This window comes from Suncus etruscus, chromosome 3 (genome assembly GCF_024139225.1).
Source record: "Suncus etruscus isolate mSunEtr1 chromosome 3, mSunEtr1.pri.cur, whole genome shotgun sequence".
In the NCBI taxonomy this organism is placed as follows: domain Eukaryota; kingdom Metazoa; phylum Chordata; class Mammalia; order Eulipotyphla; family Soricidae; genus Suncus; species Suncus etruscus.
The window spans coordinates 6737626-6753098 of NC_064850.1; the positions used below are offsets into that span (position 1 = coordinate 6737626).

Here is a 15473-nt window from a genome sequence, read left to right on the forward strand (position 1 = left end):
TAATAAAAAAAGATTAATGAACAAAATATATTCGTTTTCTAGGTAATTTAACAATTATAAGCATTGATATACTGTTTAAAATAAAAGAAACAGGTAATATAACTGATAATGGGAATAAATGCATTGGGATTGCAACGATAGAAAAATTTAAATAAAATTCTAGTTAGGAATACATGAAGGATAGAAAAGGAGTTAGAAATAAAAGAATGTTAAGGTCTTTGTGTTGTTTAAAAGAAAGTAGGGATATATTTTAGACAATGTCTACATGTTCAATTTTTCAACTATTTAGTAGAGAAAATAAATTAAGGCAAATTCAGGAGCCAAAGAAAATATATAAAGGTTAAATTGTATGTTTTATATATGTCTGACCCCTAGTTTATCCAAGAACCCCACATGGTCCCCTGCCAGGATTTACTGGGTGAGATTCTAGAGATCTCTGAACACTTACAGTGGTCCTCAAACTATGGCCCGTGGGCCACATATTGTATTTGTATCTGTTTTGTTTCTTCATTGCAAAACAAGATATATGCAGTGTGCATAAGAATTCGTTCATAAATTTTGTTTTTACTATAGTCAGACCCTCCAATGGTCTGAGGGACAGTGAACTGGCCCCTGTTTAAAAAGTTTGAGGATCCCTGCAAAAAGTAGAATAATCCCTTATTCCACAGGATCACAGCCCCATGTGTTGAACTGAACTATTAACTACTTTAGATGACAAGCCCCCCCCCAAATTTCCTAAGTACCTCTTGAGAGAACCCTCAACTAAAATAATGCAAGCTTATATAATCCAATAGATATCAGAAAAATTCAAACGATAGGAAATATATAAAAGTTATGAAAATTAGAGCCCTTTTATAATCACTGATATGTTGTTTTGATTTGTTTTAAATTTATGAAATGTTTAAGATTAGGTTAATATTTTTTTCTTCCAAGTACTTTCTTGTCTCATTTCTTCACATCTTCACACACATACTAAAATTTATATTGGGCTCATAATATATATGTATATGTAAAAGAAACTATTACATTGATTTGAACTTAGTTTACAAGTTAAATCTTAACTTGCTGGAATGATTTAACGACAGGAAAATAGGCTAGTATAATTCATCTTATTAACATATCTATAAGAATACATGATTATGTAATATAAATACAAAGGAAGATTTTTATATGCACACTATACATCTTGATACAAACTTAATCCCTTTTAAATTATTTTTAGTGGAGAATTTAAAAATAGTGTTTAGCGAACCCACGTGCCACACCCAGTGATTCTCTGCTTAATGGTTCAGTGCATAGCCTTGCAATGAAAAGCTTAGAGGTCATAGAATTTCATTCGAGGATGCTGAGGAGGCCTGGTATAGAGATTGAATCTGGGACGTAGCACATGAAAAGTTGTGATCCAACACTTTCCAATACTGAACTCTCTAGCCCTTCCAAAAATAATGCTTAGCCTCTGGGCAAACTATATAATAGGAGTATTTATGTTGATTAAGTAATGATGCAATAGTAAACCATCCCTGAAGCAGTTACTGTGGCTTAACTCATCAAGGACTATTTCCCCCCCCCCACATCACCGTACTAAATAAGCCAGATAGCTCTCCCCTGTGATGTGACTAAAATAAATATCACAGGCTCTTCATGTTTCAGGAATTCATTATACTACTATATTCACAAAGGGTCCACATTGTGTCATGGAAGGAAACTAGATTTCAGGGGAGACTTCCTGTGTGTGAGTTGTTGAATATGGCCTTACTTAAGGTAATCATTAAACTTCTCTTGTTCCATTACTCAGAACTCAGTGAGAAGGCCAAGTCAAGTTAAATCTGTTAGGAAGATGACACTTTAAATTTGATATTTGATGTAGATCACTGTTATATTAGCCATCTGTGAAGATTTACTGAGGCTTTTGTTTCTCAAAGCTTTAAAATATAAGATATGTATATGTACATATATACTATATATGCAAACACACACACATATACTGGAGCCAGAGAAGGTAGAGCATTTATTTGTCTTGCATGTGGCTATCACAGGTTTAATCCCAGAATCCTATGTTCTCCTGAACACCACCAGGAGTGATTTGTAATTGCAGAATCAAGAGTATATCTTGAGCATCACCAGATATGGCCCTCAAATCATAATATATCTATCTATCTAGGTACATAAGCAGTGTATACATATCTATGTGTGTATGTGTGTAACTGTGTGTATAATGTACATATACATTTTAATTTTTACATTGATCAATTCCTCTTCACGTGTGACCTTTTTCTTTCTCCACTCCAAACAAAACAATTAATACTGAATCCATTATGTTTTTTTATTGTTTCTCTCAACAACAAACTAATGGGGCACATGCTTTTCCTTCCAAGCTATAGTAGCTGGCTGTTTTTCCATAGAATCACATGGATTCTGGATTTCTACCTTATATTCTCTAATATTAGTTACTTCAGCACCAACTTCTAGAAAAGAGTTCATCCTTATTTCCTAAAAATTAGAGTAACATTACTCTCCTGATTGTCAATTACTAGAACTGAGATTTTTTTTCCAGAGAAATAAAATTCCAGTTATTTTGAATTAGAAGTTGTTTATGTTTGGGATTTAAGCTTGGGAAGGCTGGGAAGTAAAGATTTAAGCTGTTTTCACGAAATCTTGTTGTACATATATTTCAGAGAAGAAACACCAGGGGTTACCTCTGCTGTATTTATGGCAAATGATGGTTCTTCTTCCTAATTATGCTGAGTGAAATAAGTCAGAGAGAGAAAAACGCAGAATGGTCTCACTCATCTATGGGTTTTAAGAAAAATGAAAGACATTCTTGCAATAATAATTTTCAGACACAAAAGAGAAAAGAGCTGGAAGTTCCAGCTCACCTCAGGAAGCTCACCACAAAGAGTGATGAGTTTAGTTAGAGAAATAACTACATTTTGAACTGTCCTAATAATGAGAATGTATGAGGGAAATGGAGAGCCTGTTTAGAGTACAGGCGGGGGTCGGGTGGGGAGGAGAGAGACATGGGACATTGGTGATGGGAATGTTGCACTGGTGATGGGGGGTGTTCTTTACATGACTGAAACCCAAACACAATCATGTATGTAATCAAGGTGATTAAATAAAATATATATAAAAAAATAAAAAAATAAAAGGTCAATCATCAAAAAAAAATGATGGTTCTTAAAAGGATGTTTAGAAACCGTAGATAAGAAACCCCATTTTGTCATTTACCTACATAAATTCTTGAAATGGGATCTAGAGAGTTATGCCTTGCCATTTTTTTTGTCTTCCAGTCTCTTAAATGCCTTGCATTAAAGGACTCTAAACTATATTTATGAATATTTGATATTTTATGCACCATGGATTCAATAAAGAGCTTTAAAAAGGTGATATGGAATACTCAAACTACATAAGCAAAAAGGGAAACTGTATAACCTTGTTGGTTGGCATTTAAAGAAATTATTTTCTATCATTCTATATTGAAATCTCTTCAGAGTCAGGAACAAATAAAATTTTTCAAGGCAACACTTTTATTCAACTAATGTTAAAGACTCAAGAAAATTCAGAATGTTATAAAAATTAAAAAAAATTAAATATTATGGATCCTTGTACACAGCTAACTCAGGTTCAATTCCCAGCGTCCTATTTGTTCCCCCAAACCTGCCAGCAGTAATTTGTGAGGGCAGAGTCAGGAGTAACCCCTGAGTGCTGCCATGTCTGGTCCAAAAACAAACAAATAAAACAAACCATTAAAGACAAAGTAAACCTTTTTGTTATTTATAGAAGATATGAATATGACTACAAAAATATAAGAAAATCTATATATTTAAGTTGTAAAGTACTTTTTAGTATACAAAATAAATGTTCTGGTATATCATGAATAATTAGAAGTAGAGACTTAAAACATTTCTAATTCAAACAGCAGTTTCATATCTAAGATGGAAAAGGACAGAAATCAAGTACAAATAATTTAGTACTGGAAAAAGTTAAAAAAATTTGAAATACAAAAAAAACTAAATATGTTTATTGTGCGACTATTTTGCATCATGAAAGTAATGGCTTCTCCCAAATTTGTTTACAAGTCCAATTCAGTCCCAATAAAATTATTGAGTGTATTTTTTACAGTTTCAAAAAAACAGAATTTGTAAGTTGATTATTAATTTTATATTAATATTATAGTTATATTATATATAATCATTATATATTATAATATAATATGTTAATATTGGTTTTATATCAGAAATTAATTAAACCAAGTAAGAGTATAGATATAAATTAATAAGATCTTCCCAAAAGATATGAAAGCATTATAAAATGATAATAAATATTATCAGAGTCATAAAATACTCAAGCCTAGATTCTCAACCTATAAAAGATATAATACAAATTGAGTAGGAGAAAATGGGTTATTTAATGAAAAAGAATTAACTACCTTATATAATGTTCAAACTTATATAAGTTTGTAGAGAATTAGATTAAGTATAATAAACAAGTTATATTGGCACTGGAGTGATAGCACAGTGGTAGAACATTTGTTTTGCACACAGCTGACCAGGATGGACTTGGGTTCGATTCCTGGGATCCCATATGGTTCCCAGAGCCAGGTGCTATTTCTTAGCATATAGCCAGGAGTAACTCCTGACCATCACCAGGTGTGGGCCAATCCCCTCCCTCCAATAAAGAAGTTTTTATAATAGTAGAAAACAATGGCTACTATGAACTTTGATTGGGTTTCTTGAATAATATTTAAATGTATCAAGTGAAAAGGGAGACACTGATTAACCAGAATCTACAAAAGTTATGAACATTTATACTAAAAATGTCACTATAATAAAGCAAGAGCCATAGTTAGGAAGAAGATAGTAGCAGTGAGAATTTTTTTTTAAGATTCAGCAATTTATTCTTAAGTGTGTATGATTCTCAAATATCAACACAATGCAAAATACAGAAAGAGGTTCACTGAAATAATTTCAGTTCTTAGTATAATAAATGGAATATTATTTAATTAAGATAGTTGGTAAACAAATTATGGTTAGTTAAAATACAGGAATATGGGGTCAGAGAGACAATACAGGGATTAAGGTAAGTATCTTGCCTAGAGCCAATCTCAGTTCTTTCCTTGGCACTGCATTGTTCCTTGAGCAGTGCTAGATGCAGTATCGGAGGCTACTAAGCATGGCTGGAATGGCCTGGTTACTCCTGGGCACAGTATGAGCCCAACAATATCATGTACTTGGGCCCTTGCACTAACCTGTGGCCTGATTGGCAAGGAATCACCAGAGAGATCCATTCCTGGGTCTCCTGACCACTGCCTGGGAAAAAAAAAACTCTGGAACACTAACATTTAAAAAACATGGATGACATACAAATGACAATTGCCTCTCTCTCTCTCTCTCTCTCTCTCTCTCTCTCTCTCTCTCACACACACACACACACACACACACACACACACACACACACACACACACACACATTTTTTAAATGTATTTCCCATCCCTGGAGAAAAAAATGGGAGCATACTAAACCTTTGGCTATTGCATTAATGACTTTATAGGTTATACAATAAGTTTCACAAATATAACTGCTAAGGAATTCTCTCCCCTTCTTCCATTTTTTTTAATTCTCGGTTTGCTTTTTATTTCTTAATAACTTTGTTTTCTATTATCCCCCAAAATTTATTATGATCAGTTGTGTCAATATTGTGATACATTTTCTTTATATAAATAAACAGAAAAACATGGATTACAGGTATGGTTATATCATTAACATAAAGATGTAATGCTGAATAAGTAAATTACATTTCAGGAAGACATGCTAAATATAAAATATATTATAATAATTTTAAATATTATAATAACATAATATACAATATTAATATAAAGTCATATTAATATATTATTAAAATATATTAATATCAAATAATATATTAATATTTCATTTAAAATACTGTTAAATATACTCTAGATCTTCAGTTAATCTACTTTATATGTTGAGCATATAAAACTAAGTATAAGGGTTATGAACTTCAAAGACAAGAGAGTAATTACGTTAATGTGAGAAAATGAACATGCTCAAAGAGGCATCCTTAAGGCTCTTTAGGTTAATGATTCCTTTCTTAAGATTAAGCAAAAATATATATCACTTACAAAGAATGACATGGTCAGCATTACATTTCTGTGTATCCACTTGGGTATATGGAAAATTGTTCTTTGCTCATGTATGCTGAGAATATTTTGTGTTATCAATACATTAAAAGAGAAAAATATTAAGTGACAAAATTTCTTTCCCATGTTTAAGGAATCCTATATATGTATATATATGTGTGTATGTATGCATATATACATATACATATCAGAGGGCCACTTGGGTCTGAATATCAAACCAAGTTGAGCACATGATAGACACATGTTAAAAATGGCTGTACTATTTTCCAATCTTGGATATTTCCTTAACTTTTATTTATTTATTTTTTGTTTTTTTTTGGGTCACATCCGGCAGTGCTCAGGGGTTACTCCTGGCACTATGCTCAGAAATCGCTCCTGGCAGGCACAGGGTACCATATGGAATGCCTGGATTTGAACCATCATCCTTCTGCATGAAAGGCAAACGCCTTACCTCCATGCTATCTCTCTGGCAACTTTCATTTATTTAATTAACTTTCCCCATTCATTCGGACTGCTTATCATAGTGTCACTGAATTCCACCCTACAAAAAACAGAGTCAGACTTCTCAATTTTCAACACAAGTAGAATTTCCTGGGCACAATTCAAGACTTTTTATTTTACCCCTTTGATATCTATATAAAATTTAGATTCATTGGTGCCAATTTGGATGTATCTTTATGATAATCAGAAATCATTCTGTGATAGAATTATGTTTGTTTGTTTGCAAGATTAACTATTTCCATTGTCATGGCTAGCAGCAAAGTTACCAGGACAGTTTGGTGACTAGATTGAACTTTTTTTACAGGAAGCAGGTAGCTTTACAGCTGTGGAAACACAAATTCACTCTCCATTGTCAGCTTTCTGACAGCTTTTTTCATAGAGCAGTTTGGAGAGTGGAAAGTCCTGGTTCTGAGACAGAGAAGTGTTTTCGCACCTGAAGTGTAATTTCACACCTTGTGTTTCTCAGCAGATAAGTGCATAAAATAACACATCAAACTGGAATAGAAAAAGATCAACATAGAAAGAAAGCTGCAGGTTGTAATTTGTTTCCTATCTTACAATAGGCTTGTAGAGGGAACAGTAAATTACGAAGATCTGGGTTTACACTTTAAAAAGTTTTCCTGGTTGTTATGTGGGAAAATGAGCAGTAAACATTAATCAGCTTTCACACTGTATTGAATAGGGTGTACAGAATGAAAGAATTTGGAAAACACTCTATTTTTTCATGAATAAAGTACACAAAACTTAGTGATATGATTTATGTTCAGCCTTCAAGAAATTAAGCAATACTTTCATTTTAAAATTTATATTAAAACACAATGATTTGCAATAATGTGGATGATACTTTAATTTATGTTTCAATATCAAAGTCTTCATCACAGTATCCACTTCCATTTTTCCAGGACATTGGTTATATAAGTCAACCCTAGGTTCTGTTAAGTAATTATTTAAATTAAAATATCTAAGACCATTTTTGGTAAAAGCGTTGGGGATTACATCAAAAGTATTAGAACATGTCTGTAAGATTTAGGTATTTTTTTTCCTTCCTAGTAAATGAAATAAACACATAATGCGAATTGCCATTTTATAGCATTCTAGAGAAAAGCTTATAAAACACTGGATTTGACATTATTTAGTAAGTTTAGTAGATTACTCAGTAATTTATTTAGTAAGTTTGTAAATACAAAACCAAAAGGAAAAAACATTTATACCTAAACTAGTCAGGAACATTCATCATACAACATTTAATATTCAATAAAGATCTGCCCTATATTAAGTATTTGGCCAGGCACCAGTTCCTCTTTCTATATTGAGGAAATGACAATCTTGCAGATTGAAAACAGGCACCAATAATAATAATAAATAAATAAAAACTGGGTTTTAGTGATACCTGTTTTAAGAGGAGAGAAAGATGATAAGAAAAAAATTCCTGGATAAATTGATGTCCAAACCAAACTAATGAATAGAAGTCATATGAATCATTTGAGATATCTGGGCAGTTATAGCTTATGTAGAACTAAGAGGTATAAACGAACAGGGTATGTTAGAGGGAGGAAGGTAGTTAGTTTCATTTGAGAGGAATACGGTGTACAAAGCATAGATGTGCACAAAAAGATGGAGACAAGATAAAAAAACATTGTCTCTTCTAAGACACAGTCTTGAAACTAGCAGGAAATATTGAAGGTTTTCACTAGTGAGAATGGCATGGCTAGATTTTTATTTCAAAATACCCATTTAACTGTGAGGATTGGGCACTTCACTACCTAAAATTCCATAAGGGAAAGTGCAATATTGCAGATTTTGTATTATACTGAGAACTCAGTACCATGAGGGATCGAAGACAGAGGATAGATTTGGAAGCTATTTAGAAGGTAAAATAAGTATAAAATGCTATAGTTGAATTTGCTTAACAAACCAATCTTGACAAAAATATGATTTTGATTTGGTTTATTGAGTGAGGGAATCCTATGACTTTTAGAGGTGGGTAGGACACTTTTAAGAATTGGGGCATTCAAATATTAGATATGCTTTGAGATGTCTGCAAGAAAAATAGTATTCAGTTAAATCTTGAACCTGGAAGGTAATTCTAGGCCAGGGTTACATATTTGGCATTTTCCACTGATGCAGGTTTGGTAGTGGTTATTGAATAGATTAAATGATCTGAAAGGAAAGATTCTATCCTTCCTTTCCACCCAGGCATAAAATAGCATATTGACTTCAAAAATAAAATGCAGAAGAGTACATTAGGCTAAGGGATTGTACACGTCCACCAAGATTATTTCATATAATACTATGCTCCTATTTACCTATGACCATGTAGAGCTTCAAATGAACAAATCACTTAATAGTGAGTTTCATGAAACAGCAAACATCTTTTTTAATTGCAGAGATTTATTATGCTACATACCAGTGCCATAAAATGAATTGAAAAATATCAAACATCAAAATAAAAATCATTTTTCTTAATCATTTCTATATAAAATATTATTCCTATAGCAAATCTAGGTATGCGGAGCAGTTTGTTAAAAAAGGACAAAAAGTTGTTCCTGTAAAAATATAGCACTGAATTAGTGAAACAGAAAGTACTGATGTTTTCTCATTTCCATTGTCTTTTTCTTAGATACCTATGGAAAACTATTTCTTCTCAATTCCGTGGGTCAAGAGATGTCCCGCTGCAAGACATCCATTCGACGTGGTCAGCCCAATCCTGTCTTTAAGGAGACCTTTGTTTTCCAAGTGGCCCTTTTTCAGCTCTCTGATGTCACATTGATGATTTCCATTTACAACAGGCGTACCATGAAGCGTAAAGAGATGATTGGTTGGATTGCTCTGGGCCAGAATAGCAGTGGAGAGGAGGAACAAGACCATTGGGAGGAAATGAAGGAGACCAAAGGCCAGCAGATCTGCAGATGGCATACCTTGCTCGAATCTTAGGTTTACTAACAACACTTTGACATGACTTATATTGTCGACTTCTGCTTCCTAACTCAACGTTGACACGTGGGAAGCTTCTTAAAAACAGGGTTTCTAACAGGGATTGGCTCATACTAATACTTAGGACATTCTTGGGAATCTTTTGTTTCTCAAAGGTTTGATCTGGATTTGAGTATCGCTGGTTTTAAAAATCTTAATATTTCAGTAAAGCGTACTATATCGATAATGTTGTCATGTAAGTTCTGTTAATGAATTGTGAGTTTTGATACAGGCTATGGAATGAACTGTCTCCTGCAGTCTTTGTTAGATTGAATAGTAATGAACAGCTAAGGAGCTGTTGAATGTTAGTATTTGTAACCATTTAGACATATGACTCGATTTTCTTAATATGGTGCAAAAAATCCCGAAAATACCAAAAGGAGCTAAATGCTGAGGATCTCAAGAATATAACTATCGGGGCTGGAGAGATAGCATGGAGGTAAGGCATTTGCCTCGCATGCAGAAGGACGGTGGTTCGAATCCTGGCATCCCATATGGTTGCCCGAGCCTGCCAGGAGCAATTTCTGAGCGTAGAGCCAGGAGTAACACCTGAGTGCTGCCGGGTGTGACCCAAAAACCAAAAAGAAAAAAAAGAAAAAAAAAGAAAAAAGAATGTAACTACACCAATAATTCCTGAATTCACAATTTTCTTTTTTTATCAAAAAATCATTCATTTACCTAATAAACATTATAAGTTTGTACTTATAGAAAATTTTATTCATTAAACATATCCTTTAAGTAACATATTTTGTTAATGAGTTTTGGTTAAATGAATCTCTTTCACTAACCAAGCTCAACAAATTTAGAAAACTACAATGGAAAGGAAATATCTTTTAATATATAAATCTTCAGACTTGTAACTTTCAAGGGTTTTATGCTGTTTTTTTCTCACTTAATAAATTCTTATAGAATGAGGATAAAACAAAAAATCTATTCCAGTCATGGATTTATTGATTTTTTGAACACACTATTCTTTTAGATTCTACTTTCTAAAAGTAATATCATTCTAGATTGAATGATATTTACTCACATATTTTGAATGAATCCCAGCATTTGAACCATAGTCGTCATGTAGTGTTTTAAAAAGTAAATTGTACTAGATCTTTAGTAAATATTGATTTGTTTGAATCTTAAAAAGATAACATTAACATATTATAATACCTATTTTTCTGCTTGTTTTTCTTTGAGCATTTGAAGTGCCTATAATTGTCATTTTCAAAGCATTTGCATCAACATATATTAGTAACTACTTGCATAAAGGCACATGCTGTTCAGAATGCTGAGCTTATATATTTATGAGCATGCATCTTCCATTGCTTTTTTCATATTTGAGCAGTGCATGTTTATTTTTCTTTTTCCAAGTTCTGAGCTCTTCATTTCAGTAATAAAAACAGGGAAATGATGTGTACAAATGTAACACTGTGTCCTATGTACAATTCTGAATGTTTTCTCAGTCTTTTATTTTTAACTTTCATATTTAATTGGTGACTTTTGGCTGTCTATGAGAAGAGTGACAGCTAATGATGGATGTATACAGTTAAAAACACATTACTCCTCCTCATCTCTTCATTTTGACAGATTGTAAATGTAGGCTGTAACACTTGAAGAACATAGTTATTCCCTACTGTGTCTAATGGCTATCCTGACAATCAACCTAGGCCATGAGGTAATTCTACTATGAGTCCTAGATCCAAATTTTGAAAAAAGTGATATTATATGGAAAATATAAAACTAGAAATATAGATGAATAACTTAATCTTTTTTGATTTGGGGGGGTATTTCATAGATAATATGTCCATGATTGAAAATAAGTAATACAACCATGCTCCTTTGGGTTTTTAGCCTCCCATTTGGAAAACCTCAAAGTGCTTTTCCAACATTATATCCATTAGCTGCTGAGTGGTCTTTGCAGTGCGGCTGCATCATCAAGTAGAACTGAGTGCAATTGATTAAGAAGAAGCACAAAGAATTGGCCTTTCACATCCCTTACTCTCTTTATGCGCTTGGGCTTAAAGGAAGTAGAGCAGCCTTGTTATGCTTTCCTTTATGCAGTAACATAAAAGCAGCATTCACTTTAAAATTTACATTTGAAAAAAATCTGCATATATTGTACAAACAGTCCTAAATTTTCTTCTCCCTGTTTTTTTTTTTCTATTCTGCTTTACTGTATCCCCTGTGCCAAGGTGCCAAATAATCACCTAACCTTCGTTTTCTGTTGCTTTGGCCTGTCCATTTTTAAGTTTTCAGCTGGTGTGGTGAAGAAATCCAGGTGTATTTGTTCTGCTTTCCAGTAGTCTTTTGATCGAGATTAGAGGAATCTCAAAGTGTATTTTAAGTGAAGGGATAATTGAATAACATTTTTAATTTTTATAATTTGGTATGTTAATTTTAACACATAGGACACACACATGTTATTCAATGTACAGCATGATTGATCTTAAAGCTGATTGTATGATTATAAAATGCCAGTGATAAACACATTAAAATATGAGACTGATTATTTTTACATTTTGGTTTAGTATGATATTTTGATTTTGTATGATTAAAATCCCTTATTTTCTTGGCAAAGTCTAGACAGAGTGCATTTAACATGTTTTTCACTTGAGCTCTTTCATTTACACTTGCTTTCAAGTGAGTTATAAAGATGATTATTTGGTTATTCAGTGATAAAGCTACTCTTGTCTGTTTTATCTAGCTAATAATTAATATCTCATAATAACATTTGAAACTGAAGAAGTACAAGTATTTGTTGCATGAATTCTTTCTTCCCTTAATTTCTTCCAAAAGTGAATCCTTTTTAAATAATATTGTTAAGGGTAAATGATGCATTAGGTTTATAGAAATCTTCCTTAAAATGTGCCTTCCCCCCCCCCAAACCCTGAATTTATACTGAATCGAGAAGTGCTGGTTTACCAATCACTGAGGTGGCTTTTGTGCTCTCTTTTCCCCTCTAACTATTTTTGAATGGTTAAATGGCCCATTCACCGGGCAGCAGAGCACCTGCTCTCAAGCATTCAATGTGACACACTGTTGGTTTGGATCCTGTTTTTGCTGATGCCATATAGCTATGAGTGGAGCTCGTCCCTTTCTTACAAAAATTTATAATGCCTTTGTGTCTGTTATACTCGACATTCCACCTGCACAGTTTGATTTTAAAAAACATGATTGCAGTCGTAAAAGGAGTACAGTTCTACATTGTTCTTCATTTTAGATAATAATGTCCTCCCTGCTCCTTCAAAGACAGTAATTGGCTGATTGACTTTGAACGTCAATATTCTCATTAGCTTTAGGTGCTATAGTGGGCCTGAAATGCAACCTCTGTATTTGCACCATGGAGCTCTTAAAATATTTACAAATAGTTATCAACCAGTCACTATGTTTTATATCCTAGCTGTACTAGATGAGCTAAGAACCGAAACTCTTTTCTCTTCAAGTGAAGCATTATTATTTAAGTTGGACTACTATCAGATTAAGTCAAAGTGATTTGCTGAGAGCCTCTGAATTAATTAAATTGATGGTTCACTGTGGACATTGAGCTGTGCTTTCCCCAGTGACTGGCTGTCCATTTGCAGCAGAGGCCTTAGTACATTAAGATCATAAAAATTCACAGGAAAGGATTGCTTATAGGTGACATAAATAAATATGTGTTCTTTATGTGTATGTATGTATAATTTTAGACAGCATGATTTATACTACTGTAATGATAGGACTTCATGTATACAGTGTTCTTACTCTTCGTCCTCCACCAAAGTATCTTCTGCCTTTAATGGTAAAGAAACAAGACCAGTAAACAAATGTGATAGCTTTTACCTTTGAGGTCTCTATGGCTAGACTGTCCCATATTATTTTATACGTAACAAAACCAAATGTAGATAATACTAAAAGTGCAAAATAAAGGGAAAAACTAAAACTAAAGAAAAATTATTTAGTATGTGTATAGAACATTTACAAATAGGTAAATGTGCTGGGTACCGCCACTACCTACTGGCATGAATGCAGAGGAATATTATTGTTAGACAAAGACATTTTAGGTCAAATAGCTTTTTTTCTTACAACATGTAATTTTGAAAACACTGACAGATTAGTGCTGAGGAGAAACTGATCTAACACAACTGAGAAGTTAACATAGGCAGTGGTTTTAGCCATAGTTTGGATCAACTAACTGTGAAGCCTTCCAAAAATTATTCATCCATCTGTGTTCCTGTTTGTTTAACTAAAAAAAATGACCTGATAGGTTTTCAAAAAGACACAAATGATACAACAGCATAGATTCTGGCATATAGTTAAGTATTGAATATTTCCCTCACACAACAGGCTTGATAGAGGTATAAACATTTAAGTGTTTCCTCTTTTTACTTTATGTAATTATAATACTGAAGAAAACAGAAAAAATTTTCAGAGAGAATCGATAGTTTTATAGTAAAAAACTTACTATGGCATATATACTGATTTGTAATAAGGCACAGAAGAAACCAATGTAAATATATGATCATGCTGTGTTATTTCAAGGACAATTATTAGTTTTTATAAGATAGACCCACGTACTATTCTTAATTTAAGAAAGGAAATATATGGCTCAAACCATGTGATGTCAGAGATTATTCAGACCACCTTAGTAGTACCCAGATGTCTCTTGGCCACATGTAGAAATGCTTGGAGGACCATGTGGTGCCAGAGATTAAACCAGGATTGACTGTAACCAAAATATATGCCTTAATTTCTGTAGTCTCTCTTTGACTCTCAGGAAGGAAATCTTATGGAGAAATTTGTGCAAACAGAAGTCTGAGCTACAGAGGAAATTGAGTGCTAGTAAATTCCATCTGCTCTTATCTGATAATCAAACCTTTGCCTTTTACCCCCCTTAGTTTGGATGGGCACTATGTACACATATTGATAAAGGATTTTCTCAGCCCATCTCTCCTCTACTGTTTATAACTAAACAAAGCACCCTTTCCTTATCCAAAATGCTGACAACTTGAGTACATATTGTGATCTAAGTGAAGTGGGTGAGTCCTCTTTTAAAACAGATAATACTAGTTAAGGCTTTGGTTTATATATAACCTTGGTGGAGGAGTATCAAAACATATCTGCTAGTACTCATGAATTGTTTTTGATTCTGTGCCATGAGATCTCTCCTAGTGGAACTTCAGAGACTAGAGTAGGACTAGAGTAGCCTACTAGAGTAGGCTGGGTTGACCAAATGCAAGGCAAGTGCCTTATCTCCTGTAATACTACTCTGATCCTTAAAAACAAAAATTTTAATTATTTGATAATACTGCTTTTTGACTGTTTTATTGGAAAATTCTCTTCAGGACTAATAATTTCTCTTCAGATATAATTAAAGTGATTCAGGGTTAATGGTACTTTTTAAGATAGTTTTTGCTTATTATTAAACTATGCTTCTAACCACCAAGTAGTTTGAAATAATTTTTCTTTTGTTTATATTGGCACCTACTTAAAGATGGACAGGGGCTATTCACATACCATTTGGTGCTGGGGATTGAAACTAGTGCTCCTGCATTCTCGCATTCTTATTGAACTAGCTGTCCCCCACCTTAGCAAATATATTGTGGCGGTAGCTTATTTTCTCAATCAAAATAAGTACTCTCTTATTAATATTTAGTTAAATAACTTTCTCTAATTTAAAATTAAATAGCTTAATTGCAAAAGACATAAATGAGTAAGTCATATGCCTGAGAATTGACCAATAGGGCCAACAGAAGTGTGAGGGTATATTTCCAATATTACTAAACTGTTGACCCAAGTTTTAGACTTTCCAAATCAGAAGAAACTGAAAAAGAATTACTTAACTTAGGGATTTCACTTACATAATTTAGC

General features: G+C 33.1%; 1 protein-coding gene across 1 annotated transcript in view; it reads left to right on the top strand.

The window, feature by feature from the left end:
* Window positions 1-10117, top strand: part of SYT16 (synaptotagmin 16) — a 193531-nt gene extending 183414 nt beyond the window's left edge. Inside the window, exon 7 of the mRNA XM_049770266.1 lies at window positions 9283-10117. Coding sequence (XP_049626223.1) covers window positions 9283-9596 — 314 coding nt within the window. The 3' untranslated portion in view covers window positions 9597-10117. The remainder of the gene's footprint in view (window positions 1-9282) is intronic.
* The last annotated feature ends 5356 nt before the right edge of the window (window positions 10118-15473 follow it).